The sequence below is a fragment of the Podarcis liolepis genome (genome assembly GCF_965112155.1).
Source record: "Podarcis liolepis genome assembly, chromosome: 11".
Classification (NCBI taxonomy): Eukaryota; Metazoa; Chordata; class Lepidosauria; order Squamata; family Lacertidae; genus Podarcis; species Podarcis liolepis.
In genome coordinates, this window is record NC_139565.1 from 22,704,568 (window position 1) to 22,721,028 (window position 16,461).

General features: G+C 45.2%; 1 protein-coding gene across 3 annotated transcripts in view; it reads left to right on the top strand.

The window, feature by feature from the left end:
* The first annotated feature begins 2,022 nt into the window (after positions 1-2,022).
* The window catches only part of MCC (MCC regulator of WNT signaling pathway), a 217,293-nt gene continuing 202,854 nt past the window's right edge, over positions 2,023-16,461 (top strand). For 2 of the 3 annotated variants that reach the window (XR_014516816.1, XM_083464429.1), the window contains exon 1: positions 2,023-2,364. Coding sequence is in view for 1 of the 3 variants with exons in the window: in XM_083464429.1 (XP_083320555.1) it covers positions 2,210-2,364 (155 nt within the window). In the remaining 2 variants the exon portion in view is untranslated. The remainder of the gene's footprint in view (positions 2,365-16,461) is intronic. The other variant, XM_083464433.1, reaches the window with a different exon arrangement.

Consider the following 16,461-nt stretch of genomic DNA (forward strand, 5'->3'; position numbering starts at 1 on the left):
AAAGACTAACATTTTTAATGACAAAAGCTTTCATGGATTACAGTGCAGATGCATGATGTGTTTTCCTAAGACAGGGGTCAGCAAGGTTTATCTTGCCTGGGCCGGATCGGCCCCGCAGAGATCTCTCTGTGGGCAGGATCACACGTGCGATTTCTGGTATCTGCGCATGCGCAGACGCGATTTCTGGCACCGTGGAAGCAAGTCACCACACCACGCTGTGCTGGTTTAGTGGGCCGGTCAAACAACCTCCGTGGGCTGCTTCTGGCCCGTGGGCCTTAGGTTGGTGACCACTGTCCTAAGATGTAGGAATACAGGCATACCTTGGAGATATTGCAAGTTTGGTTCCACACAACCGCAATAAAGCAAGTACAGTGGATGCTCGGGTTGAGAACGTGATCCGTGCGGGATTCATGTTCGCAACCCGTGTCTGCACACGCGCGGGTTGCAATTTGGCGCTTCTGCACATGCGCTTCTGCACATCCGCGACTGCTGAAACCTGGAAGTAACCCGTTTCAGTACTTCTGGGTTTCGGCGGTCCGCAACATGAAAAAATGCAACCTGAAGTGTCTGTAACCCGAGGTATGACTGTAATCACACGTTTTTATTTATTTCCCAGTGCATGTAAGTTATGTTTACACTATACCGTAGTCTAATAAGCCAGGTCCCTGGCTGCTGGGGTAGGAGGGAAAAAACATGGCTCCAGCCCTAGCCAGTTCCACTCCCTGGCTGGAAGAGGAGTGGTGGCTGGGGGGGAGGAGGGGGCTGGGGGTGAAACTAGGTTTTATTTCACCCACGTCAAAGATCACGTTTGGCACACACCCCATGCACATTTGCATACCCCAGGGTGCCACAGCACACTGGTTGAAATCCACTGCCCTAGCCAATCTTACCTGGCAAGGGATACCTTGCACATGAAGGAGGTTGGGGGGGGGAGAGAATGTAGGAAGGGGGGGGGAATTATTCTTTTGCTGTTTTGTTTTTAATTATTTACTTGTTTTATCCTGTATTTTATTCTGTGAACCGCCCTGAGATTTTATGATGAAGGGCGGTGTTATAAATCAAATCAATCAATCAATCAATCAATGTGGGGAAGGTAAAGAATTACTTCCATTTCTGATGCCACTTTGGTTGTGATTCGCTTTGAGAGTTTGTGTTTCGAATGAATGAATGCTGTGTTGACCTCAGAGGAAGGCTAGGATTTTGAGCAAAAAAACCCCAAGAGAACTTGTTGTTTAGCCGTGTCCAACTCTTCGTGACCCCATGGAGCAGAGCACGCCAGGCACTCCTGTCTTCCACTGCCTTCCGCAGTTTGGTCAAACTCATGCTGGTAGCTTCGAGAACACTATCCAACCATCTCATCCTCTGTCGTCCCCTTCTCCTTGTGCCCTCCATCTTTCCCAACATCAGGGTCTTTTCCAGGGAGTCTTCTCTTCTCATGAGGTGGCCAAAGTATTGGAGTCTCAGCTTCAGGATCTGTCCTTCCAGTGAGCACTCAGGGCTGATTTCCTTCAGAATGGATAGGTTTGATCTTCTTGCAGTCCATGGGACTCTCAAGAGTCTCCTCCAGCACCATAATTCAAAAGCATCAATTCTTCGGCGATCAACCTTCTTTATAGTCCAGCTTTCACTTCCATACATCACTACTGGGAAAACCATAGCTTTTACTATACGGACCTTGCTCAAAGCCAAATCTGGGAAACTCGTCGGGGCTGAGCCCAGCGCCTCCGTTCGAGTTGCGGTTTTTCCCTTCTATGCCACTAACTGGTCAGCAGCCAAGGGGTGCTCTGCAAAACGCCGCAGAAGAAACTCCGGCCCTTTTTTCTCCCGCGTCTCCCTCGAGGGGCGCGCGACCCCCTCGCCAGAAGAAGGTGCCTGAGGCGGGCGGGCGGCTGCTGTTGCTGCTGCTCCTCCTTGCAAAGGCGCGCCCGGATCCCCAGGATGCCGCTGATTGGCGCGCGAGGCGGCGCGCGCTGAATTCGTGCGCGAGGCGAAGAGAAGCGCTTGCCTGGGATTCCCCACCCCCTTGTTTGCATTGTGTGGCCCTCGCGCCGCTTTGTACGGCTGTAGGGCCGGGACGGGTTTGCGCGCGCGCACACACAAACACACACGGGCTTGTGGCTGAGGGAAGCACAGACGGAGAATTCCCAGGGACCGGACTTGTGCGGACGTTGCCACCTCCTCCTCCTCCTGCTCCTCTGGAGAAGAGCGCATGATGGCGGCAGCGGCCGCCCCGGCCGTGGTGGTGGAGGTGAGCCTGAGCAGCACCGCGAGTAGCAGCAGCGACACTTCCAGCACGGGAGAGGAGGAGAGGATGAGGCGCCTCTTCCAGACCTGCGACGGCGACGGCGACGGCTTTATCAGCAGGTAACCGCAGCCGCTGGGGCAGCCGGCTGCTCTCTCTGCGCGCGCGCCCTCGCGCCCGCCCGCCGAAAAAGTGGCAGCTCAACTTCTGAGCAAGTTTCTCAGATGCGAGTTGCGCTTCATGCACGACGGAGGTGCCCCCGGACAGGCAGACCGGCAGACAGACAGACAGACGGACGCTTCTTGGGCAGGGGTGGGGGGTCAGCAGGGTGGATCAGCATCACACCCAGGGTAGCGTGCTGGCCAGCAACACAAATATTTTATTGTTTTTTAAACAAATACAAATACAATAGCAATCACACACTTAGCCAGCAGTACAGTTAATGGTGTTTGTTTTATCCATTGTCTCTAGACCCGTGGTTCCCAACGTGAGGCACCCCCCCCCACAGGGGCGCAATTTGATTTTTAGGGGGGACAATTTGGAAACTTGTTTAGACCAAGTTAATGGCCTTTTAGGCTTCCTCCACATGAATAGTTCAGTGGTACCTTGGGTTACATACACTTCAGGTTACATACGCTTCAGGTTACAGACTCCGCTAACCCAGAAATATTGCTTCAGGATGAGAACAGAAATTGTGAGGTGACAGCGCAGCAGCAGCGGGAGGCCCCATTAGCTAAAGTGGTACCTCGGGTTAAGAACAGTTTCAGCTTAAGAACGGACCTCCGGAACGAATTAAGTACTTAACCCGAGATACCACTGTAGTTCACTTTTTGAATAATAAGAATTACATGTCAATGGGGGGGGGGGGGACGACAACATCAGGATTTTAGAGATTCTTAGGTGGGGCACGGCCAAAAAAAGGTTGGGAACCACTGCTCTAGACATACACTTTACACATTCAGTATTCAAACATACTACTTGGCGTAACCCTTCCACTGAGAATATTGAGCAGTTGGTATAAGAAGGTCTTGTTTTTGGTCATTAATATAGTTAAAGAGAGGGGTCCACGTTTCTTGGAAGGTATCTATTCTTTACGCCTTTAATTTCTCTCCTTTATCTGGCGAGATGCTCAGACATTGCTGTATCCCAGATATTATTTTCCCATATGTTGGCGGGTATTTCAGTCTGGTTCTTCTGTTGCTGAGCTATCGCTAATCATGCTGCGGTTAGGAAGAAGCCTACTAGTTTGCCCAGTGGCGTAGCGTGGGGGGTGCGGGGGGGACGGCCGCACCGGGTGCAACATGGGGGGGGCGCTTGCACTCGCAGCTCTCTGCCCCTACCTGGCTCCACGGGTTAGGGGGCGCAAATTACTTGCCCCGGGTGCTGACAACCCACGCTACGCCACTGAGTTTGCCTGTGGCGTGCCAGCCTTTCTGGCAAGGTGGTCGCTGTGACTCTGGAAGCCTTCCTATAGAAACTGATGGTTAAATCTTTCGGAAGAAACTTCTACCCAGCAGGTTATTCCTCTCCTCTTTTTTTTGTTATTGTGGTGTCAGGCAGTTATGTTCTTTGCCCTGGAAACTCCTGAATGCATAAGTGCTGATTATAGCTGCATAGTGGTGGGTACTCCAGGCGTTCTGTTTGCGCCCCGAGGCACTTTCTCCTTCATTACGACTGTGCATGCTGAGCTGTAGTTCAAATTAAGCTGAGCTGGTAGTATTAGGTTCATTTGCACCAATGTTGAGGGAGCAGGTTGAAAGGAGAAGGCAGCTTTTCAATTTCACTGTTACACAGGAATGTGAAGGCCCTGGTGCTCAGCTCGGGAACTTGCTTTAGCTTGGCATTGTGGCAGCAGTAGCGGTTCACACCCTGCTGCCAGCCAGGGAGAGGGCAGGGTCTACATTTCCTGTTCCCAGTTGTTCAAGAACTGACCCCCTTGCTAAAGGGCTTGAGACTGCATGATCAGGGATGGGGGTGAAGTACCTGTGAACCTCTGGATTTCCTTGGACTCCAGTTCCCATTGGCATCAGCAAGCATAGCCAGTGATCAAGGGTGATGAGCATGGTAGTGCAATAACATCTGGAAGTCAATGGGTTTTTGGCAGCTGGTCCAGAACATCTCATGATGCTTTGGTGGAGCTGAAAGGAGTGAAAGACTTGATAATGATTGTGTTGACCCTTGATGCGGTTGTGTTGATGGTCTTATCTAAATGGATGGCATTTTGGAAGAAACAGAAGCAGAAGGGGTTTTTTTAGAGGGTACCTGTATATGACACTTGTGAATAATGACTTGTGTGCACAGAGTGTGCACAGCTGCGGGTAGCACTGCCAGCCAAGGTAGCATGAGCATAGCCGGGGGGGGCGGGGGGGCAGATGCTCCCCCTGAGATCAAGTAAAACAATATAAATACTTAACTGACCAATCACATCGGTTCTGCCCTCCAACGAAAGTCCTGTCCCCCCCCCCCAACAAAAGTCCTTGCTACACCCATGCAAGGTGGATACTATACATGTTATTTCATTTGTTCACATGCATTGTTTTCCCCCTAGTGGGAAGAGGCACAGGACAGAAGCAAAACAAAATTCCTATAAATGCTCCCCCAGTTGTTGTCGTTTAGTCGTGTCCAACTCTTTGTGACCTCATGGACGCACGCCAGGCACTCCTGTCTTCCACTGCCTTCTGCAGTTTGGTCAAACTCATGCTGGTAGCTTCGAGAACACTATCCAACCATCTCGTCCTCTGTCGTCCCCTTCTCCTTGTGCCCTCCATCTTTCCCAACATCAGGGTCTTTTCCAGGGAGTCTTCTCTTCTCATGAGGTGGCCAAAGTATTGGAGCCTCAGCTTCAGGATCTGTCCTTCCAGTGAGCACTCAGGGCTGATTTCCTTAAGAATGGAGAGGTTTGATCTTCTTGCAGTCCATGGGACTCTCAAGACAATTTCACTATGTGTATTTCTGTGCATGTTTATGGTGGGGAGGGAAATGGCAAGTTTTTACATGCCCCAGTGAATAAAATCCACAGTTCTACTTACAGCTTGTCTGATTTTCATTGATCATAGAATCAAAGAGTTGGGGGAGAGACCCTGAGGGTCATCTAGTCCAACCCCCAACAATGCGGGAATCTGGCCCACAGATGTCTCTGGGTGGGCTTGAACCACCAACCTTCTGGTTAGCAGACAGATGCACTGAACGATTGTGCCACCTGATGTGCTATGCAGGGCTAGTTTTAAGATACAGTGGTACCTCGAGTTACATACGCTTCAGGTTACATACGCTTCAGGTTACAGACTCCGTTAACCCAGAAATAGTACCTTGGGTTAAGAACTTTGCTTCAGGATGAGAACAGAAATCATGCAGTGGCGGTGTGGCGGCAGCGGGAGGCCCCATTAGCTAAAGTGGTGCTTCAGGTTAAGAGCAGTTTCAGGTTAAGAACAGACCTCCGGAATGAATTAAGTACGTAACCAGAGGTACCACTGTACATGTTTTTAAAATGTTTGGAAATTGATAGGTGGCATTATGTAAGGGAAATTTTATTTGTGTGTATGTGGTTAAGCTGTCAACACATAGTTGTTGGGTTTTGTGGATTACCATATTGGCCTGAATGTAAGCCTCACTTTCCCCCCAAATTCCAACTGTGAAAAGTTAAAGTGCGGCTTATATTCACAACTTTATGGTATACAGCCAGTAGCACAGGTTAAACAGCGCCAAGAGCGCAGCAAAGCGGAGTCTGCCCCATGCGTAGTCCCCCCCATGCGTAGTCCCCCGACCTCTCCCCCAAGGTCAGGAAGGGAGAAGGTGAGGAAGGGGAAAGGCAGAAACACAGCGCCCCCCCCCATAAGTAGCTAGGAGCAGCGAGGAATGGAGTGGCTTATATTCAGGTATTTTTTCTTTCCCCCCCCCCTCCAATTTTAAAAGCGCAGCTTATATTCGGGTGCGGCTTATATTCGGGCCAATACAGTAGTTATTGGGTCAGGAGGTGTAGTGTCCATCTCTTGCCACTAGTACACCACATACCGTATTTTTTGCTCTATAACACGCACCCGACCATAACACGCACGTAGTTTTTATCCACCCTGTATTTTTGTCCTACTGGGACATGGTCCCAGTAGAAACTGCAAGCTAGTTTAACTCCTTGTTTCCAGATGCAAGCCTTTAGGCTTGGCTTTGCTCTGTAGTAAATAGTTCAGACATCTGTATGTTTAATTGGGAGAAGAGAAACATAAAACCTATAAATGCCCTACTTCTGGAGCACCACTGAAACAGTAAATCCTAGATAGACCACCAACAGTCACAGTGAACAGTTCAAGAGTGACTGGGATGCCTTTTCTTTTAAATGTGCAATTTACTCTGTGGGTTATGAATATTTAATTTTTTAAAAAAAAAATCAATTCTATCATTCATGCAGCTCTGAAATTAATTTAGCCTTCTTTTGTCATTTCCCCACCCTTTGTGAAGCTGCTTCTCAGCCACCAGAGCCAGTTGAGGGAAGAATTGCATTTTATTCTTTTGGTAAAGGCAAGCACTTTTCCATTGCACATGGCTTCATTTAGCGTATCGGGACAAGTTAGTGCAGAATGCAGTTGTTAGGCTCGTAACTGGGGCAGCGGAGTGGTACCATGTGTCGCCAGTCCTGAAAATGCTTCACTGGCTGGCAGAGAGCTACCAGGCCAAATTGAATGTGTTAGTACTAGCATATCAAGTCCTAAATCAGGCATAGGCAAAATTGGCCCTCCAGATGTTTTGGAACTACAACTCCCATCATCCCTAGTTAGTAGGACCAGTGGTCAGGGATGATGGGAATTATAGTTCCAAAACATCTGGAGGGCTGAGTTTGCCTATGCCTGTCCTAAGTGGCTTAAAACATGAGTACCTTATAGAGTGCCTCCAATATCAACCATCTATGACCCTATGATCAAGAAATGAAACCTTATTGGTGGTGGTGCCACTGGTAGCTGCCCAGTTGGCAGTGACTTGTGGTAGTGCCTTTTCAGTGGTGGCTCCCTGTTTGTGGAATGCCTTCCCTAGTGAGGTGTCATTATTGATTTTATTTTGGGAGAGGGAATTAAAACATCATTGTTTACACAGGCATTTGATGGCTGAAGGACACTGTTCCTGGCAGCCCCAAGTTCACTGGTTGTGAATGTTTTTTCATAGTTTCTAAACATTTTACCATTACTTGGTTTCCTTCAGGAGGAAGGGCAGGATATAAATCGAATAATATATATTTGTATACATAATGAAGTTATATGGAGTCTCAGCTGTGGGAACCCTTTGCTGTGCATTAAACTGAAAACTCTTTAAATACTTGCTGGGTAGCAGAGCCACACATGGAGAGGAAAAGAGCACCTCCTGAGAGAACAATTAATTGTCAGTCTATGAATAGTTAGGCTGACATTTTAAAATGGCAGATAATAGGATAATTGCTGGCTGATACTGGATGGGAATTCAATTTGGCAGTGGAATATAATTTGGAACTCATCTAGTCAAATGGCATACATTATACTTTCCTACCAGAATACAGACATTTTTGTAACTAAATTACCAAAATGCAATAATGTCTGTTTAAAATTCAAATACTGTAGTACACAGCAGTAATGTTTTTGGCAATTGGTTTTTTTTTATAATACATAAAAAGTGATGGCAGCAAAAATGATAAACATTTGTTCTTTATTTTTTTATCCTGCCTGTTCCCTCAGAGTTGGGAGTTGAAAAGCTTTGCTGGGAAAAATCAACCTGTGGAGAGTTGGTTTTTAAAAGCCTCTTCCTCCCACTGAACGTTCAAGGAATGTTCCGTGGCAAGTGCATTTATGCACACGCAAGAAAGGCCTTTAGGAGATTGGAACTTCACACAACTCGCTTTCATGTATGTAAGAGACATTCTAGCTGTGATTGCAAATAATAATAATAAGCTAGTATCCTGGTTGTAAAAGGACAAGACTACTGCAGAAACTGAGACGTTTCTTGGGAAACGTTTCAGCGTTGAATAGAATTATTGGAACTCTTAGGGAAAATGCCCCTCCGCTTCTGAACTGTGGTTTAGTTTAAAGATGGTTTTGGTTACATGGGTTGTGTGTATTGCTTGCTCAAAACATACGTGCTAGGCATTGCTCTGAAGAGTTGATTTTTCTCTCAACAGTCTTGCCACCCTGTTATTTAGACCAGTGTTTCCCAAACTTGGGACTCCAGCTGTTTTGGGACTACAGTTCCCATCATCCCTGACCACTGGTCCTGCTAGCTAGGGATGATGGGAGTTGTGGTCCAAAATCAGACCGAGACCCAAGTTTGGGGAACCCTGCTCTAGACACTGGAGGGGATGGTGAGTCTCCCATTCTGGCAATTAGGAGATAGGCTCTTCCTCCCTAAGGCAAGCTTTCTCTTGTATTTACAATGAACAGATAAAGGTTCCAGGGCAGTTCCAGTGAATGAATTGTTCTGTGTCCTGGAATCAGGTGTTTTCAGTCTTCTTCTAGCTCTTTTTTTTTTTGCAGGGGACTCTCTGCAACTTTCACAGCTGCTTCCTTCTCCTTCCTTACCATGTGGGACTGTGGGTTTTCCTTTCTCCCTTCTCTGTTCCCTGTTTTCCTTTGGCTTTCCCTTGTGGCCCCTATCCACCTTGTTTCGCGGCTTAGCGGTTTGCTTCTTGCAAGCTCACACATGTACCGTATTTTTCGCTCTATAGGACGCACTTTTTCCCCTTCAAAAATGAAGCTCCTGCCATCACCTCCCCAGCCGGGAGAGGGTCGCGGGGGGCTGCTTTAGCCCCGCGCGTGCTCTCCCGGCTGGGGAGGTGACGCGGCTATGGCAGGAGCCTCTCCGCTGCCCCTTTCCTCTGCTCCCTGACCTGCTCTTTGGGGCTGGTGGTGGGTTTCCCCGCCAGCCCCAAAGAGCAGGTTGAAAGGAACCTGAAGCCTGGAGAGCGAGAGGGGTCAGTGCACACCCCTCTCGCTCTCCAGGCTTCCAAAGTAGCCGCCTGAACACACCTTAAACGGCACCTTGATTTAGAGCGGGAAAACAAGAGGGGGAAAGTTCTCCCCCTCTCTGTGCATCGCCTCCTGCCGCTTCACTGAAGGGGTGCTGGGCAGAGAGGGGGATAAATTTTTTTCTTGTTCTCCCCCCTCTAAAACAAAGTGCGTCCTATTGTCCGGTGCGTCCTATGGTGCGAAAAATACGGTACTTTTAATAGGCAACCTGAATGCTGAAGCATGTGCTCCAATCCAAGATATAAGCTAGTGTCAGAAATGTCGAAAACATGACATTATTGCACAGGACCATTCTGTTTTGCGTCATAATTATTTTTACAGATTTGCAAAATTGCTTTCCCAGATTTTTCTGTAAACCTTGTAAGCCTTAAATTTGTGTTCAGTCATGTATGCATGTGTAAGATAAGGTCTCTAATTAGAAAGTCAGGCCATATTAATTGCCAATGGTATAGGAGAGTACAGTAATGATCCCAGTTCACAATTGTGTTTTATAATTTGCTTTGTGTACTCTACATATGCTTTGTTTTTTTGAAATTGCTAAGAGATATGCTTTATTCTTACTTCAGGCAGAGAGCATTTATTTGCAACTGCACAGCAGCATAATGTTGGAACAAGCAACGGTAACATGTTAACTTTAATTTCACTATATTATAAGGTTATGCTGTTGACCATTTCCTTAATTCGGAGTCCCCCCAAAATAAGGGTTGTCTTATACACAGGGGCGTGTTATACACGAAAAAATACGGTAACTATGTAGAAGGCAGTGGGATAATGTATTGGCAACTGTGACTACTTAGGGGTCTAAAACGGATACATATTTTTTTTTGCTTTCCTTTCACATATTGTTACAACTGTTATTTTATAGTCCAGACCAACAGGGGCAGCAGGAATCATGAGAGAAGTGATGACCGGCTTCACAGTTTTCCCATATTGTAGTGTTTTTTACATAGCACACAGACATACATTGTGATATATCTCCGTGTCAAATATTATGAAAACATTATCACTTTGTTGATTTCAAACTGATTTTGGACTATGAATTGATACATCGCCTAGCCCTAGTGGGGATGATTGGGGTTTTTTTTAGCTGGGTCATGCCAGTGCAAGTAGATAAATAGGTGCTACTGCAGCAGGAAGGTAAACGGCGTTTTCATGCACTCTGGTTTCCGTCACGGTGTTCCATTGCACCAGATGCGGTTTTGTCATGCTGACCACATGACCCAGAAAGCTGTCTGTGGACAAATGCCGGCTCCCTCAGCCTGAAAGGGAGATGAGCGCCGCAACCCCATAGTCGCTTTTGTCTGGACTTAATCGTCCAGGGGTCCTTTACCTTTTCCTTTATTGGTTTTTTTTTTAGCTGGGTCATTGTGTATGATGTTTCTAGATGACCTTAGAGCAGTCATCCTTACTTGTTGTCCTCCGTACATTGTTGAGAACGACAGCTTCCACAAGACATGGACTACTATTTATTTATTTAACAAAACTGGTGTGCCACTTTATAATAGCATCAACCGTTGTCTAAGCAGTTTACGAGAAACAGTATAGAATATTCATAAGAAAGTACTGATAGAATCAACAGACTTAAACAAATGTGCACAATAAAGTTCCATATCTGAGTAGGATGGCTTAATTTTTTAATTTTTTTTTTTAAGCAGGCATTGGAAACGGCAAAGGGATCTGTCTAATACTAAATAGGAAGGGTGTTCCAGAGAAATGGTGATGGCACACCTAAAGATGAATTTCTTACATGAACATGATATAGCGCTTGTCAAAGTGTCAGTTCTGCAGATGGAAGCAGGAGAGTGGCCGCGTGTGGCTTTAGGCAGGCTTTCAAGTCACCTGCTGAGGGTTTTATATGCTAAAAGAAACACCTTGAGTTTGACCTAGTAACAAGTCAGCAGCCAGTGCAGCAGGAGTATAATACTCAAAAGCTTGCTCACTATTTTGTGGTATTGGTTGGCCTAACGTATTGGGCTAGGGGAGCTGGGGCATCTGGCAATCAGTGTGTCCCTTTAGTTCCGGATAGTACATGGGTAGATGAGTCTTTAAAAGTCCGGGACACAAATTTTAGCAGCCCTCTAGTGGCTATGGTGGCTCATTCACCAGAAGTAACATACTTAGCGTTAACTCTGGATTCTGGAACTAAGCCTCCTGATGTATATTGTGCTCTAGGAGGCTTAGCTTGGTCATAATCGTGTATACAGAGTCACTTAAGAGCTAAACAGAATTATATAATGAACATCAGTAAATGGAATTCACGTTGGAAGCTTTGCACATCTGGTAGGAAAAATTGATGTGCTGCAATAAAATTGCTCAGGCGTTCTTAATTGTCTGCTTCACAGTTCCTGGTGATATTGGTAGGACTTTAGAAATATAGTTAGGTTAAATTAATGGTTCACCGAACAGAATTTTGAGCAGTGGAGAGCACAAAAAACAGAGAGGCTAGGACTGTGAGTAAGACTTGGTGACTTGATGTTTCCGTGAATGCTTTTCTGCATCTAGAACCCATGCTTTTGTTAATTCAGATTAAGGAAACAGAGCTACCACAGAGTGTACATTGCACAGTGTTGCTAGGCAGACCTAGACTGCAGGATAGGTAATTAAGTGGTAAATTGTGATCATTCGACTGTCGTCCATAAGGAGCATCTTGCGGGGAAGCAAACTGGGCAAACCAGCTTGCTGTAAGTGGGACCCCTTTGGAGGTCCGTGGTTGTAACAAACCTAGATTCTAGTCACAGCTGTGAGCTTCATTTTTCCACAAAAGGCTTCTAACAAGGATGTAGGAAAGCTAACAGTGAGAGGATGCTGCATGGAATAAAAAGGATTCCTGAGTAATCTTTCTAATGTAGTGTGTCACCTTTTTATGATTCTTTTAAAGATCAATGATATAAGGAGTGAATGGTGGGGAGAAAGAGAGTGATTAGGTATTAGGTGTGTTCAGTTACTACAGTGTTAACAAGGGATGTGGGTGGCATTGAGGTCTAAACGACTGAGCCTCTTGGGCTTGCCGATCAGAAGGTTGGCGGTTCAAATCCCCGTAATGGGGTGAGCTCCCATTGCTCAGTCCCAGCTCTTGCCAACGTAGCAGTTCGAAAGTATGCCAGTGCAAGTAGATAAATAGGTACCGCTCCGGCAGGAAGGTAAATTGTGTTTCTGTGTGCTCTGGCATACGTCACGGTGTTCCGTTGTGCCAGAAGCGGGTTAGTCATGCTGGCCACATGACCCAGAAAGCTGTCTGTGGACAAACGCCGGCTCCCTCAGCCTGAAAGTGATGTAAGCGCCGCAACCCCATAGTTACCTTTGACTGGACTTAACCGTCCAGGGGTCCTTTACCTTACCTTACCTTACCTTACTTTACCTTACCTTACCATGTTTAATAGCTTAACTAAAAGTTGCAATCCTATAAACACTTTGCTGGGTGGAAGTACCGTAAATTCCTTTGAATTCAACAGGTCTGTCTTTTGAGGAGAAATGTATAGGATTGCACTTTGTAGCTTCAATTAATTTAAAAGTTGCACCTGTTTGATTAGGCAACAGATTAAAAAGAAAGCACATTGCTGTATTTTTTTAATGCAAGTGCTTATAAAAGCTGCTGATGGCAAGCTCTATCTATTCTTAAGAAGTATTCCCTCCACCTTTTGTCCTACAGGACTGCTGAGTCAAGAGAAGTGTTTGAAACTCCCATTGTTCTAGGTGCATTTTGTGACAGGGAATTTCATTAGTGTGAGCAGTTTCTGAGCTCTGGGTGCAGTACTGCACCTAAGATTTCAGATTAAAACTGCAGAGTGGAAGGAAAGGAGGACCTTTTTCTGCCTCACCACTTCCAGCTACTCTCTGAATACTGGAGAAGAGACCCTCTTAAGAATGTTAGCGGGGTGGGTAGGGAAATGACTAGACCATGTGAAAACTGCAGTTCATTCATTTTCAGCTTTGTATTTTTGTTATAAAAAAAGTACGCCTAGACATTCCGTTGTTGCGCCCACAACCCAGGTTTAAGGTACCATTTGGCTCCTAGCTTTCATCTCAGTTTCTAACACTGGTCAAGAGATTGTTGGATTCTGCTATCCGATACTATGCAGTGGGTTGATGACATCAAAAGGTCATTGTGATGGTACACCAACAAACAGTCTACTACACAGTTTTAACTGTCTCTGTGATGACCACCTTCCAACAACCCTGGGCTCTGGGTGTGTGTGAGAAGCAGGATCTTGGTGCCAAGGCCTGGACACTTGACCTGTGCATTTTCACTTGACCACCTGTATGGCCCCTATGTGCACAAAAACTGTTTGAAACCTGAGAATAGTAGGATTTCCATGCTGTAGTTTGTATGTGCATAAGGACCACACAGGTGGTCTAGTAAATGTGTTTAGTTTGTGATGGGTTTAGACTTGCCTCCCCAGGTTTACTATACAGGGAAAGACATTGTGAACTTGTGAAGAAACCTGTTTGAATTGATGTGTGTAGCACAGAGAGCTAACATTTATGAGCTTTTAGCGATTTCACAGTCTGTGCGTCAGATTTTAGCATACAGGTTTAGAGATGGTGTTTTAACTGGAATTATTTTTTAAAAAAGAGCCTCTTGCAATTTAAATAGGTGATCTTATTCCTGTATGATGCCACTGAAAGGAGTAATTTCACATTTTTATGATAATTGTTACATAGCTTGCTGGAGGAAGAAGGATTACTCTTGTGTGCTGATAACCTGAGAAGTGGTTTTACATTGCCTCCTTATGGTTTCACATATTTCTTATTTCACATATTTCAGTTTGTCACTAGATAATTTGTTTAAACCTATTTTGGAAGAGATTAGAGTAGTCATGTGTATTTTTATCCGCATGTCTTTTCCTTCTCCATTTTACAGCCCGCATTTTGTTTGAACAGGACTTTCCTTACCAATGACCTCAGTTCAGGATCTGATAAGCCCAGAAATGATACAGATAAGGCGGGTTCAGCGCTTGCCCACCTGTCCATCCAACCTCTGCTGAAAAATCTCCAAGGAAGGAGAGTCCACAACCTCCCGAGGGAGACCGTTCCACTGTCGAACAGCTCTTACTGTCAGAAAGTTTTTTCTGATGTTTAGTTGGAATCTTCTTTCTTGTAACTTGAAGCCAATGGTTCGGGTCCTACCCTCCAGAGCAGGAGAAAACAAGCTAGTTCCCTCTTCCACATGACAGTCCTTGAAGTATTTGATTGTCTGAACATGGCCAGTATCAGCATTTGCACTCTTTTGAGCCAGTTGATCAAGGCAGAAGCTTCTGAAATACAATGCAACCCTTGTTTTATTTTGGATTGCTTCCATTTTCAGAGTTCAAAGATTGCTTTCTCCTTCATGTGGGCCTCCTGCCAAACATTTTTGTCTGAGGAGCCTTCCTTAGCAAGTGTAAATTGGGACTAATAAGAAGGAGAAGAGCATTCCAAGATGTAGAGAATTGTAATGAAACCTTCCCCTCCCTCCTTCCATTTTTAAAAAAGTAAACAAGGGGTAAAGAACAAATTAAAGTCATAATGCACTTCACTGAACACTTCAGGCAGGATGGGTGGTAGCAGGGTTGTCCAGACAAGCCTGTGAGATTGGTTTGAAAAGAACTACTTGAATACCTGTAAGCTCTCTCTGCTGTTGCTGAGAGTATTCATGTGCATCTGACAGAATTAGCAGCGAAACTAGGGACTGTCTCCCTTGTTTAGTGGCTGTTCCCTGGGTGTTAATTAGCACGGTTCATCTTAATGAGAACATTTGCCACCTAATTCCTGCTGATACTTTTATTGGGGACTAAATTTTAAAATATGCAAAGCATATTTGCACAATCTCAGTAAAGGTGGCAAGAAATTTAGAACATTAAATTATATATTATTTTATATTATATAATTAACCGTAATAATAAGAAAGTGCTACCCTCCGAAATTAAAACGTGGCTCATGAGAACATTAACTGTGAAGTGAAATTGGTATGGTTTTGCCAAATAAAATTCAATACAGCATTTGCTACAAGAAAGATTTACATTTTTTTAAAAGACAAAAATCTGATGATAGCAGATTAAGAGCGTTTTGGTAACCCCGTGCTTTTTTTCTTAATGAATTACTCACTCACCCAAAACTGAACTATCATTATGGAACACCTAGAAGAAAGTTATTTTTTTAAAAAAATTGATAATCAGAGAAATATGTTAAAATATAAATTACTATACTGTATTGCTTTGTCTTTGTTTTATGTTACAATTCCCACCATGCATGACCATTGGTTCTGTTAGCTAGGGATGATAGGAGTTGTAGTCCAAAACAATTAGAGACCCAAATTTGGGAAGCCCTGATTTAAATTGACTACAATATTATGTTATGTATATTTTGTAAAGGAATAAAATTGTTTTGTTAAAGTATATAGCTGGTGTAGTTTGATCATAGGGGATTGTGAGCAACCTAAAGAACCCTATATCCTTGCCTTGGGCCTTTTAGTCAATCTACAGTAGAGTGCTGCTGTTCTATATTCAGTCGGTGCTGGCAGGTGTCAAGGACCGTGCTGAGGAGGGCTGCACGGAGGAAGAATGGTGGGAGCCTCCCCCTCCCCTCCGTGCTCCTGATCAGGATCCTTAATCTTCCCAGGAGCAGGAGGATAGTATAGATTTGGAACAGTGGTTTGCAGAGGGACATAGTCCAGAAGGCAGAAGCTAGGAAATATTGGATGGGGAACAGCTAGGAGAAGAAGCACTGTGGGGGGGGGGGAGAGCCAACAGATTCACGGTCTCTGGAAAGCACTCCTCCGCTCAGCCCAAGGACAAGAAGAGCTAATAAGGTGGAAGAACAGAAAGCACAGAGATTACGAGCTTTTTTCCAAACTATAGTCCAGTCCCAACAGTGTCTGAGGGACAGTGAACTGGCCCCCTGTTTAAAAAATTTGAGGACCCCTGTTCCAGAGGCTGTCACAGGGCTATTTCACATGCTAAGGAGGTTCTTACACGGAAGTCAAACCCTGAATGCAGTCGGATTGTTCTTTTATAAACAGGACCTAAATAATAAATCCTTAAGCCAGTTTGACGATGTTGTTTTCGTGGATAGGATTCCCACTGTGTTTATGCTGCAAAATTTTGATCTTCTACTCTGCTGCAGACTTCCCAAGAGCCTTCTAAATGTCTGCATCACAGAGAATTGAAGCTATTTTAACTTGCCAGTATCTCTTTGATCAATTAATAGTGTTAGAAACGAATCTGTCTCATCGTACTCCTATTAGCATTGGGACTTTTCCCAGAG